The 24,760-nt window shown below is 39.0% G+C and overlaps 2 protein-coding genes across 6 annotated transcripts in view; one reads left to right on the top strand and one right to left on the bottom strand.

The window, feature by feature from the left end:
* The window catches only part of coq4 (coenzyme Q4 homolog (S. cerevisiae)), a 5,864-nt gene extending 1,749 nt beyond the window's left edge, over positions 1 to 4,115 (bottom strand). Inside the window, exons 1-6 of one of the 2 annotated variants that reach the window (XM_025062820.1) lie at positions 4,098 to 4,115; positions 2,790 to 2,942; positions 1,997 to 2,093; positions 1,813 to 1,915; positions 1,583 to 1,712; positions 767 to 860 (exon numbers count right to left, since the gene is read on the bottom strand). In XM_025062820.1, the coding sequence (XP_024918588.1) occupies positions 767 to 860; positions 1,583 to 1,712; positions 1,813 to 1,915; positions 1,997 to 2,093; positions 2,790 to 2,942; position 4,098 (578 nt within the window). In that variant the 5' untranslated portion in view covers positions 4,099 to 4,115. Of the gene's footprint in view, positions 1 to 766; positions 861 to 1,582; positions 1,713 to 1,812; positions 1,916 to 1,996; positions 2,094 to 2,789; positions 2,943 to 3,656; positions 3,800 to 4,097 lie in introns of those variants that run through there. The other variant, XM_008326008.3, reaches the window with a different exon arrangement.
* A 35-nt stretch (positions 4,116 to 4,150) lies between these two features.
* On the top strand, positions 4,151 to 19,156 carry traf2b (Tnf receptor-associated factor 2b). Of its 4 annotated transcripts, none has more exons than XM_017038945.2 (11): positions 4,151 to 4,488; positions 8,815 to 9,016; positions 10,859 to 10,937; positions 11,201 to 11,299; positions 13,575 to 13,736; positions 13,825 to 13,899; positions 14,450 to 14,524; positions 14,604 to 14,828; positions 15,409 to 15,712; positions 17,122 to 17,270; positions 17,356 to 19,156. In XM_017038945.2, the coding sequence occupies exons 2-11, from the start codon at positions 8,832 to 8,834 to the stop codon at positions 17,572 to 17,574; spliced, it is 1,572 nt and encodes a 523-aa protein (XP_016894434.1). In that variant the 5' UTR covers positions 4,151 to 4,488; positions 8,815 to 8,831; the 3' UTR covers positions 17,575 to 19,156. The 4 variants fall into 4 exon arrangements, with proteins under 4 accessions (XP_016894434.1, XP_008324227.1, XP_008324228.1 ...); XM_008326005.3 differs by having other exon boundaries at positions 4,151 to 4,836; XM_008326006.3 differs by lacking the exon at positions 4,151 to 4,488 and adding an exon at positions 8,476 to 8,712.
* Positions 19,157 to 24,760: the final 5,604 nt, after the last annotated feature.

Raw genomic sequence — 24,760 nt, 5'->3', positions numbered from 1 at the left:
ACAGTTCCGTAAAAAGACAGTGAATAATACACACACTGGATGAAAATATTACTGATACGTTCTACCTGTGATCCAACCATTCATTAACACAACTGCCCCCCCCTCCCCTCCTGCTCCCCCAACGCTGACTTTTACCCAGTGAGCTGGCAAACATTTACCCTGAGAGTGACCGGTGTCACGAGCTGAACAGGTTAAACATTGCAACGGCTCTTCTGTTGTAAAAACTAATGCAAACGAAAGGTGATTTAAAGGTGAAACCAAAAATGACATAACAACTATGTTCATCAGGGCTACAAAGAGGGCCAGAATTCTTTCTGGACAGACACCTTGGTGGCTGGACACTCAAATAACATGAAATAAAAATCACATTTTGGTCTAATATAATTATTTGATGCTTATTTTTGAAATCCAGTCGTGGGCCGGATTGGGTGGTATGGTGAGCCAGATTCGGCCCATGGGCCACCAGTTGGTGATCCCGTAGAAGTTCCTATCAAGACTTTGTTGAAGTCGTTGTCCTCAAAAATATTAATAGTGTAAAGATACATTCAACTCACGAGACGATTCACAATTTTTTTAGTCCATGATTTAGGCGCCACCTATTGCCCCAGAGTGTGAACTCTCATGGTATTGACCACTGCCTTTTAGAGACGACGCAGCTCACACCTGACAAACCGATTTTCAACCGTTTCACGATGCATTGTTACCAACACAGACCTGACCAAGTGTTCCCAAACCAGTGGTGTGATTAAAACTCTCGTTTTTGTACCTTGCATTCAGTCGAAGCGGCCCCAACGCAGCTCCAAGCGTGCACATGGGAAGCCCGGTCTGAGCGGCTTCGAACCACTTCACTGCCACCTCACCTGGGAAACGCCACAAATTACCAGTTTAAGAGTGAAAACAAAAGAATCTCAACTCAGACTTTCATTATCTCTACAGCACCGTTTGTACTGGCAACAAGTCAAGTCATCATAATTTTATCAGATCAACGAAAAGTGAAACAAGAGGTCAGCCAGAACTGCAGAACCACTGCTGAGACAGCTGGACAGGAGAGGACGTGGGAGACACTTGAACAACGAGGTCACTCATCAAATATGCTGCGTCCTCAAAATGATGTTTTTTTGTTTTACTATGCACTTATTTCACTTAACACAACGTTTTTGGTGAAGCAAGTTTGTCTGTGTAATGGTTGGGTATTTTCACACACCCATTGCGTGAAATATTAAAGTACACCGCCTCTAATCATCTAATTAATTAATTCAAAAGTACCTAACCATTAATAAAATGTTCTGCGTATGAATAAAAAAAATTGAGATGAACGAAAAGGAAAAAACATTAGCTTTAAATATTGCCAAAAATATTATACATCACACGATGAAGTTCCTTGTTCTGTCTTTTTTTTTTTTTATGGAGTATAAATCATTCTTTATCCTTTAACGCAGCTCACGTGGCTCCGTTTTAATAAATTAAACACCAGATTTCTTTTGAACATAATTGTTCATTTGTTTTGATTTGAACATTTTTACACAATTTTTGTCTACATTCAATTTAACATGGAGAAAGGGGGCATTTCTAACAGGCTTACCCAACATGTTTGTAGGCATGCCTAGTAAGGTGTGCAACAAGTCATGGACCTCTCTGTATCTCTGCATGACATAGGCCAGCTCCTCATTGTCCACAAACTTCACGTCCGCCCTCGAGTCAGGGGTCACGTGCTGGGGGGAGAGGAAACAGAAAGAGAAGATAAAAATAGTTTTAAAGTATTGGTATAACGTCACTGCAGTGCCTTGTGAAAACATTTCCACAAACACCCACATTGTCCTTCAGGAAACGGATGTATTCCCTGCCGAGTGTGCCATCGGGCAGCGCGGACATCAGGTCCAGGTCAAGTGTGGACAATCTGATTCTGGGTCGTTCTCTGCAAGACATTCAACAGCTTCTGCTGTAACTGTGATTTCTCTTTTCTTACAGGCACCGAGCAGTGACGACAACGCCTTACGTTAGGATGGTGTGGCCTTCAGGGTCATTCTTCATCATGTCTCTGAGATTCATCAAGGCCAGGTGACCCGTTGTCTCCCCAAGGACCGCAACCATGTCTGTGGACAGAAGAGAAAACGTGTCAAGTTGTTCTGCTGATAATCAATGTCCTCTGTGTCCTAGGCCATGTTTAGACGGCGGAACTAAAACTACAGAGCAAAAATTCCGCGTCTAATCTGAACCATTGAATACGACTCTGATCCTTGTATTACTGGGTTGTTCACATTTTTTTTTGGCTAGAGAGCTACTATTTAAACAACCAGACTAATGTGATCTTTGTAAAAAGATGATTTCTATTAACAATACTTTTATTCTTTTTTATCTTAGTTTTATTGATGTAATGTCTGTGTGTTTTCTATTAACAATACTTTTATTCTTTTTTATCTTAGTTTTATTGATGTAATGTCTGTGTTAACAGTGACAGTTTGAAGACTTTTTTGGTTAATGCAGAACAGCGGCACCTACAAGTCCACAGAAGTCCACAGATAATAGATATATGTATACAGATACATATATATACACACCTATAGCATATACATAGATATATGTATATATATACATATGTATGTATTTATATAAATATAACTTTTATTTTCGTTTTTTTATATTTTGGGTTGACCTGAGTAGAGGGGGCTAAATTAGTTCAGGGGATATCCTGTAGGGAGGGATTTAAAGCAAACAGAAAGTAAGTGTACATGGTGAGAAAGAAAGAGCGGTCATAGCCCCTCGCCATGCCATATATGGTAGTGTCTCACCATGTCTGTAGGGGTCTTGAAGTGCTGCCACACCAGAGCCAAAAGCCAGCAAAGCTTTCTGTATTGATGTGGTGGGAATATGTCCAGGATACAGCCCATCGTAGCAGCTGTCCCTGAACTCGGTGCTGTGACTGCGCAACGGCTGGACGCCCACTGAGCAAACAAAAGCAGAGCAACAATCAATTAAAATGTTAAAGGACAATTAAAAGATGTGTGATTAAAAAAATAATATATATGAATAACGCAGGATTAAACTGAAAAAGATTCTAAAAAAATCTTAAAACGTTGAAATTGATAATATAGCAAGTGGGATTTGCAAGAATATATTAAATGCTATATGATATGGAGCTAGAACAGTCTCAAAAATAATAAATACACAAACACGGATTCACAAATGCATTTGGAAATATTTACAGATGTATTTTGAAAATGTATGCATGTGAGGATATTTGTTAGTTTCATAAAATGCATTTGTAAATTGTCTAACGCGCATTTATAACGTGCTTTTAATTTGTAAATCTTGTGCATTTGTTTGTGGATTTTCGAATTGAAATAACTTTTGTTTCAAGCGATGTCACAAGGAGTTTCACGACCTTTTTCAAGACAAGCGGTGAATTAATGACTGTAACATATCAGCCTGAAATGTAGTTTTAAATGTTCGAGAACACTTTTGTTTTGTTTTGTCGCTTTGTTGACAAGTTCACCCTGCGGTTACACACCTACTCACAGCATGCTATGCTAGCCGCTACGTATTGACATTTTAATGTCGTTTGTACAATTTGACATTATATTCATGGATTCATTTATTTATTTAACTAAATAACAAACGAAACGGAGTGACGTTATTTACCGTGTATAAAGTCATACCTGACGACGTTAGGAGAACGTGCCTCCGATTCAAAAGCTGCAGCAGAGGTCTTCTAACGTACGACATTGTGATTGGAGCGCATGCGCAAACCACAACGTTAAACAGTATATTGGCAAAATCTGCTTATTGTAATTTTTTTTCTCAGTAAATTCAATTGGAAACATTTATCCCTGAGGTTTTCTCTTCAATTGGCCTGTTTAAAAAAATGTAGCAGTTTATTTGGCCACAAAACAGACCTAAAGTGGAAACTGACTGAAACTGACTGCCTTTTCAAAATAAAACGCTTCTGACTGCATTTTTAATTTTGTTTTGAGCAAAACCCCAATGTGCAGAGGTTAAAATGAAAAAAAAAAGACACAGACAAGTTTGTTCATTCTCTAAGATCATTATTTTAGTTACAATTCAAAAAGGCCAACAAGATGTTATGTTGTTGCACTCACTTCACAATTTCTTGACATAGTTACAATTCAAAAAGGCCAACAAGATCTTGACATTTTTGCGCAAGCTTGACGGATTTGGTTAAAGCACGATAGCAATCTCTCACGTAATAATGTGGACATAAACACTATATAAATACAGAATATATCTAATTTAAGTATCATTTCTATCCTACATTGTAAGGACATAGTAAATTTAGAGTGTGTTCTTTCTCTTTTTGACTTGTTTTTATAGACGCGGACAAACTTCCTTTTTGCGGTTCGGTCCTACCCAGTAGGTTTCCCTACGCATATTACAGCGTTAGTAACCATGATTTTCCTCGCGCGGGGACAGAAAATAACACACATTTAACTCCACGTCTGTCGACAAAAGGCAACAGCGGCATCTTTAAAGGTCAGTTAGCATTTTCTTGCTGCGAAAGTTGTAGTTAAATAACAAGGTCAGTGACCAACAAGTTACGTCGTTGCAGGAGAACACTGTTACCAAAGGCATAGTAACACGTACTAGTCCGTGCGGTGACTAAAAGTTACAAACGTTTGTACACTAATACTCGAACTCGCGCTCACATATAGTCCGTAAGTGTAAATTCCCTTTAGCATAGGTACCGTAAGCTGAACCAGCACACACAGTCACATAAGTTGAAAAAACCAAAGGACCACCCTCGATGAGAAGGGCGTTTATTTAAGTGTCCATGTCGTAAGGATGATGGAGCAGTAGAAAAGGGAAGACGTGAGAGACTTGGTGAGTAAATGCTCGTTTTCGGTTTACACAGCAGCTCGGGCTGCAGACTACGGTCTGTCCAGTGCAGCGAGTTTTCTGCTGAGAGAGAGAGAGAAATACATAAAGACTTGAGGAGACAGGCACAGGCGGAGAACATGGCGGAGGGTTTCGTGCAGTGACGAGTGTTTTTGTTTCCATTACTTATGGCTCTATTCGGGGAGACGATTTTACCGACTCTCCCTGTCCTGGTGTCCTTGCTCGTTTGAATCCACAGTTTGTCCTTACTTTTTAATGCGACTTTGTGCATAGTATAAACGTATCTGCTTTGTGTATTACACGTTTGTAAACGTAGGTGAAACAGCTGGTAAAACTTCGAAAAGGAGATCAACTCAGAAGCAGACCGTAGTGTTGACTACGTTAAGTTACTTAACATGTTGGCAAGTTTACTTAAAGTAGAAAACAGTTTTTTCTTATTTCAATAAACTAAGGAAAGGGTTATGATTCTGTTTGGAGTTAGAAGTCACTTTAGTTAGTTGTTGTTGTTTTTGATTGAATTGCCAAATCAGAGAAAATATTAAAAGATATCTTACGATTATTTTTAGTTGCAGGGTCTATCATAAACTTGACGAAGATAAAGCTGAAACTTCGTGGGGTTGGGGGGTAGGAAAACCGTTGTGTATATTATAAGAATGACTAATGTAAGGTTTAAAGACTGAGACAAACGTGAAGGTAGAGGTGAGATGTTTTGCACATGTGCTGGATATGTCAGACAAAGGACTTTGAAGATGCAGCTGGAAGCCACATGGTTCACAGTGGGGTCGTGGAGTACATGCTTTGTGTTTGATCGAATAGTAGAAGAGGCAGGGGACAGATGATGGACCTTTAAGATGATAATTTTTATTTTTTTTGATTAACTATAATGTTCTTAAAGTGGTACAGACTGGTTGCTATTTTATTATAATATCATTGTGTGTGTGTTAAGGAAATTAGTGGTAGGGGTTTCTTCTCTAACTATTGACCATTTGGATTCAAAAATTTAACCTGTGTTGCAATAGTAAAGCTGTAGTTGTTGTTGTGCAAAGCAACAAAGTTCAGGGTTGCTTAACCTACTGTTTGTAGGAGAGTTAAGTTTCCATGGAACACACCTTCCTGAAAATATCCACAGCTTTTGTGTGTTATTAAAACCTGGCTTTTTGTTGACTGTTCATTACAATAACACAGCCAAGAGTGTGGTATTTCTTCAACACACCTAACCTCTGAGATCAATAGAGACTGATGGCGCAATGCTGGTTCGTACCATTGTTGGAATGTCAGTCATTTCATGGACTGATCTATCTGATCAGCAAATATAGGAGGGTTTCCTAACAATCAAAACTGAATTTCACAATGACACACGTGAAGTGAAAGAAACACTGAATAATTACTAATCATATACAAGAAATGTCAGATACTGTTGTTCCACTTTCCACTAAACCCTTTTCTGTTCCACTTCCCACTCAGTAACTTCAGCTTAAGTTGATACAAACATACGTATTGATAACAGCAGCACATAGTCAAGACCAGTACACATATATCATTGTCTGGCAGTTTACTACAACGAAGAATTGTTGTCTTGGTTTGCCACATGCTGAGGTTATTCACTGGTCATATGACTTTTGTAACTCATCACATCCATGTCTTGTGATGTGACAGAAAGACATTTTGAGTAAACGAGTGTAAGAATGAGATGTTAAAATTAGTTGCTGTGTTGTGTGTGCTGTGTTCAAACTTCCCCTAACGTCAAATCAGTATTTTTGAAGAATTTGAATTCTGGCTTTAGTTTCTTCTAAAACCAGAAGCTTCCATTTCTGGTTTAAGTTTCAAGTACTTGCAGTAAATAAAAATTCCAAGTTCTATTTCGGAAAGGTCTGTCTCAGAGGAAAATTTATACAAATCACCCTGAGTTAGTTTGCACAACAGACAGAATGCTACGTGTCACTAAAAGCCATGCAGACGTCTGGTGTGTGTGTGTGTGTGGTAGTAAATACCATCATAAAAGGGAGTACTTAAAAGTATTACTAACTCATATCGTATCTGCCCTTTGCTAACAGAAGTTAACTGTCAACCCTTAACCTGTTGCCATTCAGCAGAAATATTTCAAAGGTTACATTTAATCTTGCAACCGTAATTACTAAGAAGAATTTCCCCAGTGTGGGGTGACAAAAAAAGTTCATAAAATGTAATTAAATTAAATGCAACACAGCGACTTCAGCAACATTTTTCCAGATAAGTCAACTTTATAAAACTGTTACAGGAAGATGAATCCCTAATTTGCTAAATTAGGATTAGGGCTCCAACCATTATTTATATAGCACAAGAACAAGAAAAAAAAGTTGAATTCAATTCTACCCATTAAACATTAAAATCCAGAAATTGATACCAGTCAACACAGTCCAAAAAAGTTTGTACAGACACAAAGAGATTGAAAGTTATAGTTTTAAACTTTAACCGTTTTTATAAATATAAACTCAATGCACAGATGAGAAAATGAAAATCATTTTCATGCAGAATCATCTGGAAATTGTTGAATTGACATAAAGTTACCTCCATGGACTTTACCTAGGATCTTATCTCTCCGCTCTTGTACCTCATCATTGTGCAAAACCAAAACTACAGCATCTTTCTATCAAAGATCTACTTAAGCAGATAATTCTCCTCTGTCACGACACAGTTTGCTAGACCTGTTATTCATAAAACATTCACATGGTGGCACTACAGCCAGTAGCTGCTCACCACCCTCTGGCCTGGCAAACCTATGTTAAAGTAAAGTACTCCATAATGTTAGTTATAGACACCCCCCCCCCCCCACAGGGTCTTAGGACTGAGGACTGTGCACAATGACGATTAAGATAGATGGTTTCATGTGAATCAGTGCAATAGATTTACTATTTAGGTTAATTGTTAAAAACAAAACCAACACATGGTGGTGCTAATGTCGTCACAGATGTTTTCCTACCAAAGGTGACACTTCTGCATGCTATTTGTACAGTCGTCAACCTTGGTCCGCAGCCAGTTTGTGTTCCCAGAAAAGAACAGTTGGTTCTGATAAATACGGGGAAGTGGCATTCAGACTCAGGATTGCAAAACACTGTTTGTGTCATCGGCACATCAGCAGATTAACTGCAGACATGTTGCACTGAAGAAAACCAGGCTTAAAAAAAGTCTTACATATAGCCTGGTGGACTAGCACTGCAGGACAGGTTAAGACAATGCTCCACTCCTGGGAGCTGAAGTGTTGAGTACTCACTGTTCTGAGCTCTACACCTTTTCATCACGTCATAGCATAACTCATCATTAAATGTGTTGCAACATAAAACACGATTCCCATCCTCGCCTTTGTTTCTTTAGGTTTTATCGGCTACTTTATTACTGTCCTTTGAGTTTCATTGTTGCCTCCAACTTAGTCTCGTTTCTACTGGTAAACATTTGAGTACAAAAACATCCTAATGAAATGTAGACCTTTGTTTATTGGAGTTAAATGTCGGCGGCCATCTTGGCTTTAGACCAGCGTTCCGCAACCTTTTGTGTACCAAAGACTGGTCGACCAGTATCAGTCGTCACCGCAGATCTGTTACTACAGATTATCTTTGAAGGATATGACTGGATTCACAGGAATTCAGGGATATGACTGGATTCTTTTGGAATACAGTCAAAACAGGAAGTGCGACATACCAGTACCATTAGATACCAGCGGATACAAGAATCAAACAATCACAGGAACATGGGTGGCTTTGATGTAATGTGCACTGGATGGTGGAAGTATGCAACTGCCGTATAAAACCCCAAGAAAAGCAAGACAATTGATGGTGGATGTTGATCAAGCTAGCTCCCGATAAATACCTTTAACATGTTACTTTGGTTTGTAACCATTCAGATCATTTAGACCCAGAGTTTCACTGCTGTGTCTTCTTGTTGAACTAATGTTGTTTGCTTGTTGTTCACATCCATGTTTCTTCACAGGACGTACCTCCAGATTAATGGGAAGAATGTCTCGAATCTTGTTGGACACTCCGAACACTTTGCCTGGGATACCACGCAGTGTTCTCTCGGTGCCTATGGAGAATAAATACAAATGTCAGCAGTGTCTCCAGGTCCTGAGGAAGCCTGTCCAGGCTCAGTGCGGCCATCGCTTTTGTGTGCACTGCTTCAAGCAGCTCACCAGGTACACTGGAGGTCCAAGGACCACCTACAACCGTGTGAAATGCAAACCCTCTTCCACATCTAATCCTTACCCTTTTACTGGACACACTTCAGCACATCCTGTGTTCTTACCTCTGCTCGCCTCTTGGAGTTATTCCTCTTCTTTTGATGCACCCGAGGTCATTTACTTTACTCAGACTCAACCCTCACATGACTGAACTCTAACACTGATGTCGGTGAACGACAAGGATCGGGCTCACTGATTCCACTGATTCCAAAGGTGTCCATTGTGTTTTTCCCTTTCACCAACCTCACTAATTATCACTTCTGTCAGAAACAGTAGTTTAAATGAATTTTACCTACAATGTTGACCTTAAAAGATCTTTGTAAAATCGCTTATTCCTCGTTGCTGTCACACATTCACACCTGAGCTCTTTGGTTCACTTGAAACAGACTAGCGCTTGTGTCTTTCGATTGTCCACTTGATTTGAATGGTGTAAAAACTATGATCCACCTTAAAGACATGCACCTTGGTTTGCTAGCAGGGGAACCACAGTGCAGTTTACTTATAGTGGAGCAGACTATTTGGCAATCCAAATAATCTAAGTCAACCAAAGAGAGGATGTGACCTGTAGTGCATTTCCTTGGGAAAAAAAGCAGACAGCGCGAAACCTCATGAAGAAACAAATGTTAACAAAGTAAAGGTTGAGGGTCTTGTGCGGAGACTTGGAGTAGCAAAGAGGTGTAGGCAATGGATGAAAACATGCCAGTTTCTGATGCTCTTGATTGGGAGTCAGAAACTGGCAAATCATCGTCTTCCCAATGAATCATTTGCGGCTTGCTTGCAAACAGCTAACACTGTCTTTGCGTGACCGGGAAAAACAGGCTCTACCTCTTACTCCCCTCAATAATTTGGCATGTGTTAAGGGCGTGCCAAAATAGTGATACTTTGATATAAAGCAATATTTTGTTTTGCGGTACATTATCGATATACTGGCCGCAAGAATCGATATTAAAACAATAAACGACAGGGAAGCTAGCCAGCACATCTAGCTTTATGTACTAGGATCCTATTTGTACTATTATACTACAATTGTGATTGACTGGAAACACTTGTGGCAGACAAAAATTGTTTCTAGTCATGGAGAAAATATATTGTTGTATATATATATTTGAATATATTGAATCGCTATAACTTGATATTATTGTAAGCGTGGACAAAATATCACGATAGCATAATTTTGCAAGATACCTGGCGATGTCATGCTCTTTTATATGTATATCTATATGTGCCTTTAGATATATACATATATACATACACATACATATATATAAATATATATGTGTATTTATATATGTACATATATGTTTGTGTATATTTATATATACGTACATATATCTATATATGTATATATACAGATATATATACATATATACAAATATATGTATACATATATACCTATATGTATATATATATATATATACCAGCCCACATTTTTTAATTAACACCACGGCAAAAAGAGATCATAAGCATGTAATATAATATAAATTTGATATTGCCGTTCCCTCTGACCCTTAACAAAGAACTGTCTTTTCTTTTTTTCTTTTTTTTTTTTGCAATCTTCACATGGCTTTTTTTAGTTTAGCTCTGACTGTGAGTGTGTTTTAATAGTCATTTATATGCTCTGCTACATTTTCCCAACACTCACACAGACATGCACAGTGCAGAACTTACTGATCATTGTGAAACATCTACTCATTCGATCTGTGATCATTCATTTCAGTCATAGAAGATTATGAAAATAATATTCCGCTCACTGTGTTTTCATGAACTATAAAGTTACATAACTGCTCTGTTTGTTAGCTCGGGGCCAAAGCCTTGTGAAGCCTGTCGCCAGGAGGAAATTTTTGAAGAGCCTGTTTCGATTCTGAACAGTAATGAGGTAAGTAGTAAGGCCTGTACTTTAAAAAAAAAAAGAAAAAGAACCCAGACATTGTTATCCAATGACATCAGCCGTGTGTGTTAATAGTTTACCTTCACCTGTTCTTGCTCTACTTTAATGGAAAAGCAAGATGACACAACTCCAATAAAACCATGACACTTGTATTACTAGTAGTGATTCATTCCACATCAGTAGATTTTGCAGAACGTTCTGGTGTCTCGACTGGCTGACTCACTCTTTGTTCTTTCATCTGAATATTCCAGGCTTTCCCTGACAATGCAGCGGGCCGAGAAATTGCAAGTCTACCAGCAAAGTGTTTGAACCAGGGCTGCCCGTGGACAGGCTCAGTGAAGGAGTACGAGGTGAGGTCTACAGTGAGCTCTTAAATCTCACTCCTCTCTGCTTTTCTGTATTAAAAAAAAAGCTTTTTATGTCAGTTGCTTCTTATTTATTATATTATTTATCGTCATTGTAACACGGGGGCTACAACGAAACTGAGCCTCTGCTTTTAACCCATCACCGAGAGAGAGTGTGCAGTGTGTGGGGACGCTGCCTTGCTCAGAGCACCTGGCAGCTGGTGGACTCAAACCTGAAAACTTCCGAACCCAAGTCCGCTTCTTTAACCACTAAGCCACCATTTCTCTTTTTTGTTTTTCAAATAACGCACACCCACACCCACACACTCGCTCAGCAGTAGCAGCTTCAGAGAAACAGGAAGTGAAACTTTACATGGCCTGGAAAGTCCCTGCAGTTTCAGATCATCAACAATAGTAGTGGGAAAGTCCCAGACAGACCGCGAGGCAGGCCACGAGGCAGCAGTGCACGACTAAGATCTTGTACTGCTGATGGTGGGCTGACGCCAAAAAGAGCCGTAACACGAAAAGTGAAAGAGTGGTTNNNNACTGTTGAAATAAAGTCTGGCTGTGAGACGTGTCAAAAACAGAAACAAAGCTGAAAAAGCCCTGATGTAGAGAAGCTTTCTCAGTGTCAGCGGCTGCTTGGTCTGGTTTGAAGACACTGGAATGAGTGGCGTCTGGCTGCTGTTTTGTGTGGTGTGTTTATGAAATACTGAAATTCTGATATTTGGTGTTATCTGTAGTCGAGAGGTAGGATTTCAAGAATGACGCCTCGGTGGCAGTAGAAACATGTTGAGGCAAGAAACTGAAAGTGCATTTGCATGCGTTGTTGTGAAGGTGGCTCTGATCGTTTTCCTTGCAAATTAAACACATAACTTCCTTCTGTACCTTATTATGAAACCATGTGTGTGCACTGTGTTAGTCAGTGTCTGTTTTGAATGAGTCGTTTGTTTGATCGCCGTACACAACCACCAACTGGAAAATCTGACTGACTGTCATCGGAACGGCGTAGCAAACGTGTAGATGTCTTGATCAGTTAGTTTTTAAATAGTCTTGTCACGGTAACGTGTCTGTAAGTGGAAATGTGGTTAACTTACCTGTTAATTCCTGCTCTGAGCTCCTGCGGCTTTTAGATACTGTGATACATTGGGCATGGGAGCCCTTTGACTCCACCCACTCAATGAAACCACGCCTCCATTTCGTACTTCCTGTTCATTTATTTATTTATTTATTTATTTATTTATTATTGATAAACCCCATATTGGATCCACAAAATGTTACAACTATATTGTATAGACTGGCCTTACCTAGAATTAAATGTTGAGACTCCCAAAAGGTGACTTATTTACTTATAAATAAGTAAATAGTGGTTAAGGAAGCGGAGTTGGGTCTGGGAGGTTTCAGGTTTGAGTCCACCAGCTGCCAAGTTACCACTGAGGTGCTCTGAGTTCACTTTCCTTTCCTTATAGTTAGCAATGTATTTTGAGATTCTGGTTATGCTAATAAAGCTAAGCAGGTATGCTATTCTGGTAATGCATGAGTAGCTCAAGGCTAATGTGATTTAGCTAGTTGTCACGCTGAAGCTAATTATTATTCTAATACCAAATCTGGGATTTCAGGTTATGGTAATTAAAAAAAAAAAAAGACTTTCTTCTGTCAGTATCAGAGTCTGAATGACCTTTGATCTGTTGTTTTTGGAACATTGACAGATTATCTTTGAATGAAAACAGTAAAGGGATATGACTGGATTCTTTTTAGCGTGAAGTAAATTAGTAAAACTGAAGTACACTGTGTCCAACTGCGGCCCAGTATCAAACGACCTACGCACCAGCACCGGTCCACTGACCAGGGGTTGGGAACCCCTGGTATATAGTACCAATGGTATAAAGCGTATGTTGGTGTGTGATTATATTGACGTAGTTGTGCTAATGTAGCTTTGTGGCTATGCTAATGAATAGTTTGCATGGTATGGTTACATATTCGTTTTGTATAACTTTGAGGCACTAGAGAGAAACAGTGCTCAGAATAGCAATTTATTCCTACACTGTAACCATCAAATACTTTAAAAGGCCATGACTGTCCGTGCGTCCGCTTCTGTGTTTGGTTTGTTTCCTGGGTGTAGCTTCTTATCGAAGGACAAACTGTACGCTCAGGCATCCATTTGCGGTGCCAAAGTGATAGTATTCCAACTATCAGACAATGAATATGAAAAGTATGTGAGGTCTGTTGTTATCGCCATCTCAAGGTTTGATAATGACACAGCTATTTTTCCATTTTTAAGAGCCAACACGAAGGCCGCTGTGAATTTGAACAAATCCAATGCGAGGCCTGTAAAGTCTGGGTCCTCCGCACGGAGAAGTGCCGACACGATGATAGAGAATGTGAGGCCAGAACGCTCAACTGCAAGTACTGCAAAGTGACGTTCAACTTCAAAGAAATCAAGGTAAGAGATTGATTTAGCCTGGTGTGAGTCACACGCCGGCAAGTTGAGGCTTTAAAGACAAGACAGTAACAAAATGTATCTATTGTAGGCTCACGATGAAATCTGCCAAAAGTTCCCCTTGCAATGTAAAGACTGTGGCAAAAAGAAGATCCCAAGGGAAAAGGTTTGACGAAATGACTTCAATCACCTCAGAAATATTTGGATGGATGGATGGATGGATGAATGGATGGATGGATGGATGGATGGAATGGATGGATGGATAGCAGCGCACTGTTGAAGAACCTGAACGGTGGATGTTAGTAGGTTAGTAGTGGTAGATATAGGTTAGGGTTAGTGATAACTAATTATTGTAATTATTGTTGCTGTGTGTGGTGTTGCAATCTCAATTATTATTTATTATTATTATTATATTTGTAATATACTATTGTTAGTACAATAACAACATTAAATTAGTATTACATATATATACACAAACATATATACGTAGACATATACACATATACCTATATTTATGCAGCCATTATCACAAAGGGGTTGCTATACATACACAATATTATATAGGATAGATATTAGTAATATATTTGTAATATATATGTAAATGTAGCTGCTGTAGAAAATACTCGGATTCTTACCTACATTTTTTGTTGAGGCGTGGTTTGAAAATATACCGCTGACCTTTCCTCTGACCTTTCCTCTGACCTTTCTGTCTGCAGTTCAGCGACCACACCAAAAACTGCAACAAGTCCAAGAGCGCCTGCCCTTTCAGTGGAGTGGGCTGCAAGTCTGTGGTACGTATCGATAGGATGACGTGTTGTTGTCGACAGTTTGAGTTTGGTTTTTAGTCGTTAAGAACTCCATGTATTCCAGACAGAGAACGGGAAGCTCGGCGACCATGAGCACAGCAGTACCATTGAGCACTTACGCCTGCTGTTGTCCATGGTAATGTCGCTGGTCCATGCACGTGCAGACACTGTCAGTACAGGGGAGTGGCAGGAGGATTCTGGTCTGGGCCTGTACAGAGCTCCAGAGGAGGCAGTCGTGAGCAGCACTGGAGCTTCAGCCTCGTTGCAGTCTGTGACTCTAGATAAAAAAGTGAGTCTCTGATTATTCACTTCTCATTCTGGTCCAAAGTAGGGCCTGGGGGCCAAGTATAGCACATGCAAATTTTATGTGGCCCCTCTGGGCCAAATGAACAAAGTCCACCGCCAAGAAAAGAAATAAATAGAGTACCGTACTTTCCGGACTACAAGTTGCACTTTCTTTTCATCCTTTGGCTGCGTTTGCGACTTATACTCAGGTGCGACTTATATATTAAAATATATGATTTCACATGTTCTTTGTTTTCACACTGACGGCCGCTAGAGGGCACTCTAGGCTTGTGTACCAGTATCTGCTACTCCGTAGTGACTTATATATGTTTTTTTCTTCTTTATTGTGCATTTTTTGCCTGGTGCAACTTTTTACTTCAGAGCGACTTATAGTCCGGAAAATACAGTAAACCTTACTGCCAACTTTTTCCCTTTTACTCATGCTAACACTTAGCTACCTGTTTCTATTGTAATTTTTTGCCAATATTTCTCCGATTATCTCTATTATTTCTCTAATAACCATGAATAGTTCTTTTAGCTTGTTTTAGCAATTTAAGTTAAATCAAATCTTGTTTTTTTTACAGGTTACCGCTTTAGAAAACATTGTGTGCGTCCTGAATCGAGAAGTGGAGCGAAGCTCGGTCACAATGGAGGCCTTCACACATCAACACCGTTTAGACCAAGAGAAGATTGAAAATCTATCTAACAAAGTCAGACAACTGGAAAGAACCGTCAACATGAGGGACCTGCAGCTGTCGGAGACGGACCAGCTGCTGAGGGAGCTCCAGTTCTGCACCTACGATGGGGTTTTTGTGTGGAAAATCACAGACTTTGCGCGTCGGAGACAAGACGCCGTTGCAGGTCGGACGCCGGCCATGTTCTCACCTGGTATGACCAAAACAAACACATGATCTTTTTTTTTTTTCACGTGATACTCGAGATTTTAAGTGAGTTTAGGTCATGGGTTTTGAATGAACTCCTGGCTGTTAGCTGAGGGGAAGTCCATTGAACAACACCCTGTTGTTCTTCAGGGAGTTTTTTATTCACTCCTATTCTCAAATGACCTAATTATTAGTGTCTCTGTTCACAAGAATGTTCCTGTTTTACTTTCTCATTACAACAGTTAATATCACAGTTCAAATATACATTTGTGCGTTTACCTTCTGGGTTCGGCAGGACTAGAGATGGGCATTTGAATATTTATTTTCATGGCCTTCTGGTATGAGCAAACAGTCCTTAAGAAGTACACGTCCAACACGGATTTCCTCTGGGTTTTTGCATCAGATCCCACAGGCTGCAAAACAACCGGCAACGATGTCATATTGAACTGACGTAAGGGGAACTTTTCAAGTTACTGTGAGGGGGAAAAAAAGAAAACAACACAGAAGAATATAAAACCATCACTGGACAAGGCCATGTTTACCACACGTTACTGCACAACAGAAATCCTGAAACAAAGTCAAGGACATTTTATTTGTAAAGCCCAAATTTATGTACCGTATTTTCAGAAGTATAAGTCGCAATTTTTTTGGCTGGGTTTGCGACTTCACACTGTCAGTTCACACTGACAGCCACTAAAGGGCGCTGGTGTGACTTAATAGTCCCAATATATGTACATATACATATATATATATATATATTGTTTTGCAGTTTTAATAATTTCAAACAAATGGCTGTCATTCATGTGACACTGATTGACAATATATTGTAATTTGTGTGAAATGGTTTCAGAGCAGTATATTGATTATCGCAAAATCGCTGTATCGTGATATTATTGTAATCGTGGGCAAAATGTAGTGATGGTGTCATTTTGCAAGATATATATATATATATACATATATGCACATATATGTATATATACACATGTATATATAAATATACACATATACATATATATATATATTGTTTTGCAGTTTTATTAATTTCAAAAAAATGGCTGTCATTCATGTGACACTGATTGACAATATATTGTAATTTGTGTGAAATGGTTTCAGAGCAGTATATTGATTATCGCAAAATCGCTGTATAGTGATATTATTGTAATCGTGGGCAAAATGTAGTGATGGTGTCATTTTGCAAGGTATATATATATATAAATATATATATATATACATATATACACATATATGTATATATACACATGTATATATAAATATACACATATACATATATATATTTACATGTTTTTTTAAACAGTGACATTGTAGCCCGTGTAGCCTAGCATTGTTGTCCTTAACCAAACGTTTCTACATTATCTTCTGTTCGCGTTCTGAGTTCTTCATTTTCTTCTTCCTCAGCATTTTACTCTAGCAAATATGGCTACAAAATGTGTCTTCGGCTCTACTTAAACGGCGACGGAACCGGCCGAGGAACTCACCTATCGCTGTTCTTCGTGGTCATGAGGGGCAGGTTTGATGCTCTGCTCAAGTGGCCTTTTAGTCAGAAGGTAGGACCGAGCCACAGCAACGGCAACTTTTCCTGTCAACAGGCAGCAACGACGGGACTCCAACTGTTCCTGTTTGTTTCCTCAGGTGACGCTGATGCTGTTGGACCAGAACAACAGGGAACACATCATCGACGCTTTCCGCCCCGACGTGACCTCCACGTCCTTCCAGCGGCCCATCAGTGAGATGAACATCGCCAGCGGCTGTCCGCTGTTCTGTCCGCTGGCCAAACTGGCGGGCAAGAGCCAATATCTGCGAGATGACACCATCTTCATCAAAGCCATCGTAGACCTCACAGGTTTATAGAGAACCAGCTGTGGAAGCTGCTATACAAGGCTACATGGGGGCAGTGGTGGCTAGGTGGTTAAGGAAGTGGACTTGGGTCCGGTTCGATTCCACCCCGGCTCACTTTGGCGATGGGTGAAAAGCAGAGGTCACATTACGTTGTGTGTGCAGTGGTATGCTGTGTCACAATGACAAAAAAATTCACTTTTGTGTGAAGAAGAGTTTTCAGTGATCATTAAATAATATATATTTTTATTATTATTATTATAATAATTATTAGGGTTGTCAAACTATAACATTTTTGGTTTAATCCTGATTAATTCAGATAAAGCAACGTTCTAAAATATGACTAAAAAAAGGTTTTTTCCTGTGTATTCACGATAAATTCCACATGAAGGAATTATTTAAAAAATCACAAACCTTAACGACCCAAGTCGATAGACATTATTCATAAACTCCTGGGAATCATGATGCGAGATGACCCAAAAAAAATAAATTTGCGACCCACCTGAGGGTCACGACCCAGTCTTTGGGGAACATGGATGGAGTTATCCAGATAAATTGCGCCTTATTGGGTTGAAATACATTAAAAAATGTAAAGATTTTGACAGCCCTAATAATAATAGTTATATAATATGTGACCATGACATATATGTGTTTAGTCACATGCACATATATTTTATATATATAAAATAATATATTACATAAATATTTTACATACATATATAATATATTGTATGATGAAAGCATAGTTGGTTCGATCGTATGTGATGGGAAAAGTTCCTACTTCATATGAGAATTTCCTCTTCTTTTTCACGGCCTTTGCATGTGTTCGTTTGTGTGGGTTTGCGTGTGTTCACACCCGTTTGTGTTGCTTCGTGATTTCCCCTTCACTCCCACTGACAACGAGGTTTGTTTACACCAGTGGTTTTCGTCCTGGATCTGTCTCTTACGTATATGCAGTCTACGGTAACGCTCTAGCTAGTTCGTCAACATGTAAACTTGCAGATAGAAAACTATGCACTACAGCAAATATGATGTAAAATATTAGACTAAAAAGTAGATTCTTCGCACGCCTTTCTTTCATCAAAAGTTTTTTTGTTTTTTTCTGGACACAAAAAGATATTTAATGCTAGGTTTGTGTTCCCGGGCGTAGCATACTGATCTATACCACGTAATAGAATTTAACAACATATATTAAAAACACTTAGAATATACTGTATTATCACACAGTGGAATTCATATAAACCAACGTACTATCAATACACCTTGTACCGATAACAAATATTCACATTATTATACGGATGGATTTTTTTACTAATTATAGTAAAACTCGTTAATGCTTAGATAGTACATATATATAGTAATTTTAACCCAATATAATACTAATATGGCGAGATTCATTTTCCCATGTTTCCTCTCTGCGGGTGGAGCCTCAGAACCTGGTTTTTAATTTATTCTGATCATACACACGCTTTTCTGTAGACGTGTGGTGTTGGGCCGTGAATCCTGTTGATTAATGGTTTCTTTGACAGATTCATTTCCCTGTTTTATTCTGTATGGTTAGTTAAAAGGAAATTAAAAGGCCTTTTTTGTAAACTTTTTGCTGTTTCCTTTTCTGACGTCTTACAAAATCTGTGGCACGCGGTTGGTCAAAAGCGCAACAACAAAATCCATAAAGATTTCAAATTGTGGTAGTCAGCAGAAGCTGGACTTTCCTCGATTTCAGTTCATGCTTTTCATTGGTAGAGAGGAACGTGGTAACCTCCGCTGTTGAGAAACTAAACAAAAACTGTTAACAGAATCCTGGTTACATTAGTTCTAGGATTAGTTCTAGAGTTTTGGAACCTTTCAGTTTTGTGAGTTTTGTCCCAAAATCACGATGTAATGAAATAATGAAATCCAAACTAATCTTCTAGTTTGGATTTCCTCACAGCTGATTTACTCAGTGTGAAGCCTGAGCCTGTTTAGTTGAAGACAGCACTGATACGCTGGCAGGAATTGAAGAAAAAAAGTTTTTTTGAACAGTTGTGCTTGAAAAGCTGAGCTCAGATAGATATGAAGTAAATACAGAAGCAGGGCGGAAGATAATAGCTCTAAAAAATATTCAGTAAAAAAAAAAAAGTTTTCATACCAAGTAAGTAAAATTTGATCATGTACATAAATTCCTCCGCATTTTTTACGATATAGCCTATTGATTTTTCAAGTAAAAAAAAACTAATGTAGAGAACTACAGCCTGTAAACAATAGATAAATGGATAAACTCTATTGATCAAAACGCAAGGAAATAACCGAAAAAATGATGACACTCTGAAGTACTTTCACAATAGCAAGGGAGGTTGATGATAAACTTGTTCACATGACTAACTGAAACACTGCATAGATAAGCTGCGTGTCGGTACAACCACCCACCCAGACTGTTGCGTCTGCAGTTACATGGAAACACCAACCACTAACTCATTACTGGTTAGTCTGTTTAACCTACATTCCGTTGCTTCATGTGGGTTGCACATTTTAAAAGAACCCTCCAGCTGTTTGCAAAGCAAAAGGGTTTTTTCAGCAGGTTTAAAAAAAAAAAAACACAACTTATACCACAGATTATCAATTTGCATGTCCTGTTTCAAGAAACATGACTTAAAAGATTTTGAAACTTGCCATGACTGCGCTGCACTGACGTAAAGAAACGGTAACAATCATCAGGTTAGTCGTTGGTGCACACCGGAGTGTCATTAAAAAGAATTAGTGCTTTTGATATGAAGCTGAAAACGACATTAGCAGAACTTCTGTGTGAACCGGTGACCATCAACTGGTGGCCCGCGACTGGATTCCAAAATGAGTTTATATAATTATAGTCTGTCATCAATTTTAGCTGCATATTTAGAACACGTTCAGTGTCTGATGGTGTTTGTGCGATATCGTAACCACTTCAGTTTTCTGAGGACATTTCTCCGTCTTTGTTTCCAAGCATTCAAACCTTATCTCACAGTTCAAACTCAGATCAGTTGGTGCTTTTGCAGTTGCAATATTTTTTTTTTAGTTACATCCTCTGCCCTTAACTGACATATGAAGCAGGATGTTGTAACATACCTTAACGGTTCTAACCATATAATAGTGTGTTATCAGTTAGCAAGCAGCTCCCCTTCCTGTTAACTCACTAAATCTAATCCTGTCAACTGGCTCGCAACTTCCACAAGAAATAGGCAAAATAAATCTACAGGATTTAAGAAACTCATATTATCAAAGATGCCTGGGCTGTTATCACTAGGCTAGGACTTTATGCTAGCATGTAAGTAGTGTTTTAAGCATGTGCTTGCACATAGCTAACTAGAAATGTTCTAGTAGTGTGCAGAATGTAGCATAATAGCTGCTTCCAAGACTGGATTGTTGGCACATAGCAGTTTTAGACCAAGCTAATCCTGCTAGCCACCACTCTATAGCGCGATTATATAAATCTGCTCATGTTTACAGGAACAAATGCTTTCTTCAGTTCCTGCAAGTTTGGTTTTGGGGCCGTTGCAACAGACCAAAAACCAAGGTTAAGAAATGTTCTAACAGGCAGCTCGCCACGTAATATATTAAGTTAACAATTAATATGTTACATATCAATTAATTAATTTTTGTGTAGAAGTTAATGATGATAGATTATTGGTAAATACATTTATACTTGAAACATCATCACTGGACTGATTCAGTAAAAAACAACAGTGACAAGATTTGGATTTAAAAAGTCTTTTTTTCAACATTGTTTTTATCCTAAAATCATGTCAGACTTGGACTTCAGTCAAAAACATCTGCCCTCAGATCAATCAAATCTGGGCGACATTGTTGGAAACATCATCAGAACCAAGTGATTCATACTAAACAATTCCCTGAACGAGAAGTCAATGACACTGTGACGGGCAACAGACAACACAATGCAGTATCATGTTTTCAACACTCATTCACCACATTATATTTAGAGGGGCGCTGTTTTACACATAATTGTGTAGACAAACAGAATTTTTTTTGTAAACGATGATTGTATTCTTTAAAAAACTGAAAGAAAAAGCTACAAAACGTAATGATAAACAGTATTTCACCAACGCTGAAGGCAACTCTGTCACTCTAGCCTATCCCGCTACTGGCTCTCTCCCAAGGCGGTGAACTGGCACATATGTAGACACACACCATGACAGGAATGTTAACCTATTCATGCTAATCTTCGTCATTGCAGTCTTTGTGAATTAAACCTTTTGATGCCTTTGAATCTCAACGTGATTATCAGATGTTTTCTGAAGGAGTGCAACCGCACGTCAAACTGTTTTGTTGTCGACTGCTCAGAAGTTCCAAAGAAGTTCCAGAGGGTGACACACACGCACACACCTCCTTCACCAGACACAGACACAACACAGCGATGCTGACTGATAATTTTTATTGAGGGCTGGAGGCAGTAGAGAAAGACAGGAATACAAAAAACAAAAAATGTAAAGACGATAAAGTAAAAAGCTTCGGGGAGAAAATGTTCACAATTTGTTTGGGGAAAAAAAACAATTAAAAATGCAGCACAACTGGACAAACTGTAATTTAATTCTACCAGGTTGGCATACGAGACTGGTTTCACTGGCATCCATAACTATCATGTTCTAGCATATCTTCAAGTTTCAGTTTGAACTCTGTGTTTCTTCAGACCTTTATCTGTGTAAAGTAAAAGTGAAAGAATCAGGAAGAGAACTTTCAGTGTGAGTACCAGTCAAAGCCAAGGCTTTCACCTTGAACGATGGCGGCAGCAGAAATTAGTCTGATTTAGGAAATGTCGTTACGCTGAAATATTGTGATGTTTTGTTTTGCGATACCGTATCGATATTCTACAGCAGGGGTCCCTAACCAGCGAACCGGTGTCAGTCCGGAGGTCAAACTCAGATGTTTGATTTTGAAAATGTAATGATCCTTCAACCGGTCCGCAGCAACAGTTGACACCGGCCGACCGGTGCTTGGGGACCCTGCTGGTCTACAGGACCATATCCATTTTTATCACCAATTCCCAGTCCAATATTCCTGGTGTCGGTTCATTTTCTTTTTTCTTTTCTTTCTTCTCTAGTGATTCCCAACGTAGATCCGTCTGTTCCAACGTTAGTAACCTGATGTTCAGATGGAACAGCAGCAGAGTCTCAACTATGATCACACTTTGACTACTGTTAAATTGTAGGATATCACGGTGTATCGATACCCGTGAATTGTAGGATATCACGGTGTATCGATATCTGTCGATATCTGTTTTCTATCGATGTCGTATCTCCAGATTGTTGCCAATAAACACCCCTACCATTTATACACATCACCAAAATGTCTTTATTCTGATTACGTCAAACGTTTGAAGGAGCTCAGATTCCTGTGAATGACTGAGTGAAGTCGATGAATTTTAACCCTTACGACACAATTTTGAGACACATTTTGAGCTTTTCTTGATGTTAAACATTTTTTTATACGAGAATAAAAGGTTAAAATAAAACCTTGATTAATCCATTGCGCAAACAACCAAACGGGAGAGAATACAAAAGTGGTGTCGTCACGATACCAACAGTTTGGTATCGATACCTGTACCAACGTGTGGTTCGATACTTTTCGAAATAAAGGGAGAACATAATTTCCAAACTGTGTGAAACTTTTTTTATATAAACGTCTAGATAAAATCCACTGTAGAGATCACGCACGTGTGCTTTGACAGAATGAAGAGGCCACTCCGAATGGATCAGGAATCAGCAGTTCTACATATGATTCAAGATTCAAAGAGTTTATGTGCGACAGAATTCTTTCTGTGACGTTTGATTCATGAGAACAGAAATGCAATGGGTTAAAAAAAAGTTACGTGGTGTTTGTGTAAGATACGGTACGGAATCAAGTGCCAACTCTCCTCCTCCTCCGCACATGCCGCCGTTAGCCGCTACTGTAGCGCCGCTACTGTATTGTCTGTCTCGAAGGTAAGAACTCATAATTAAAACCACATTTTATTTTATATCTCAGGAGTCCTTACATACAATAACTTTTTTGTGTGTCTCTATGGCAATTAAAAAGATCTTTTCCCCATTGTTATTAGCACTAATAAGGGAGTTTTTTAGAGCGTCGGAACGGGGAAATGGGAAAAAATGATTTGAGATACGAGCACCTGGAGTTACCAGCTCGGTCCTGGAACGGATTATGCTTGTATCTCGAGGTATTACTCTAGCTTAAATATTTTCCAGAGCTACTGGTGTGTGTGTGTGTGTGTGTGTGTGTGTGTAGGCAGGAGTGTCACTGAACACAGGCTTTTGTTTCCATGGGTAAAAATGTCGGTACCTGTCGTTCCTTTAACTTACACGTACAGATGGTGGTGCTTGTCTTTTAAATCTTTCACCAAGTTGGAACTGTTGCCACCGTTGGTACCGTTTGCAAAGAGATGCTTCGATGTTCGGTACTATCAACGGTTTAAAAAAAATTAAAAAATACTGTGAATTTTCCAAACACAGTATGTGTAGTTCTGTCGTAAATGCTTTGGTACTGCAGTACCTCATTAGTAGTGAACAAGAGTGAGGCGGACGGTGCTGAGGAACAACGACAAAAAAAAACACCCATGACATAAAACAATCGATTATTGTGAATAAAAAAATAAGGTTCGTCCCGTGTGGCAGCCTGGGAGCTGTGACCTTGAGCTCAATGGCACCTCCTGTGGGCAGCCTGCGTCGGTTGCAAAGACTCACGCGGTTCAGTTCCCTATTGTCGGAGGTAATAACAGACTAAATTACTATTATCAACATTATTATATCTACGTTTGTCAAATTCTAAGAGCGAACGATTGTAGTGTAGTGGTTAGAAACCCTGTCTTTAGAGCAAAGAGTCCTTAATAGCGCCTCCGTGTGGCAGCCTGTGTCGGTTGCAAAGTCTCACACTGAATTTCTCCATTGTAGGAGGAATCAGGGACTCTAAAAATAATAACAACAACAACAATAATAATAAGGAATATTATTATTGCTATTACATATAATAATGTATAATATGTTCCTTTGGGGTTTTTAACCTTCAGGGGAGTTGAGTTGAAAATGAAAAGACTGGATTATATGTTCGTTTGTGAGAGAAAAAAAATCAATCATTATGACATGGAAACAGCAGTGACTCAGTGTCTGATGAGCAGGACATGGTGTCAAGTATCTGTCACCTGCACAGAAACAACACGTCACAGCTAAAAACAAACACC

This window comes from Cynoglossus semilaevis, chromosome 14 (genome assembly GCF_000523025.1).
Source record: "Cynoglossus semilaevis isolate Cse_v1.0 chromosome 14, Cse_v1.0, whole genome shotgun sequence".
Lineage (NCBI taxonomy): Eukaryota > Metazoa > Chordata > Actinopteri > Pleuronectiformes > Cynoglossidae > Cynoglossus > Cynoglossus semilaevis.
Note: the sequence above shows the minus strand (reverse complement) of the source record. Positions and strands in the feature narration are given on the sequence as shown.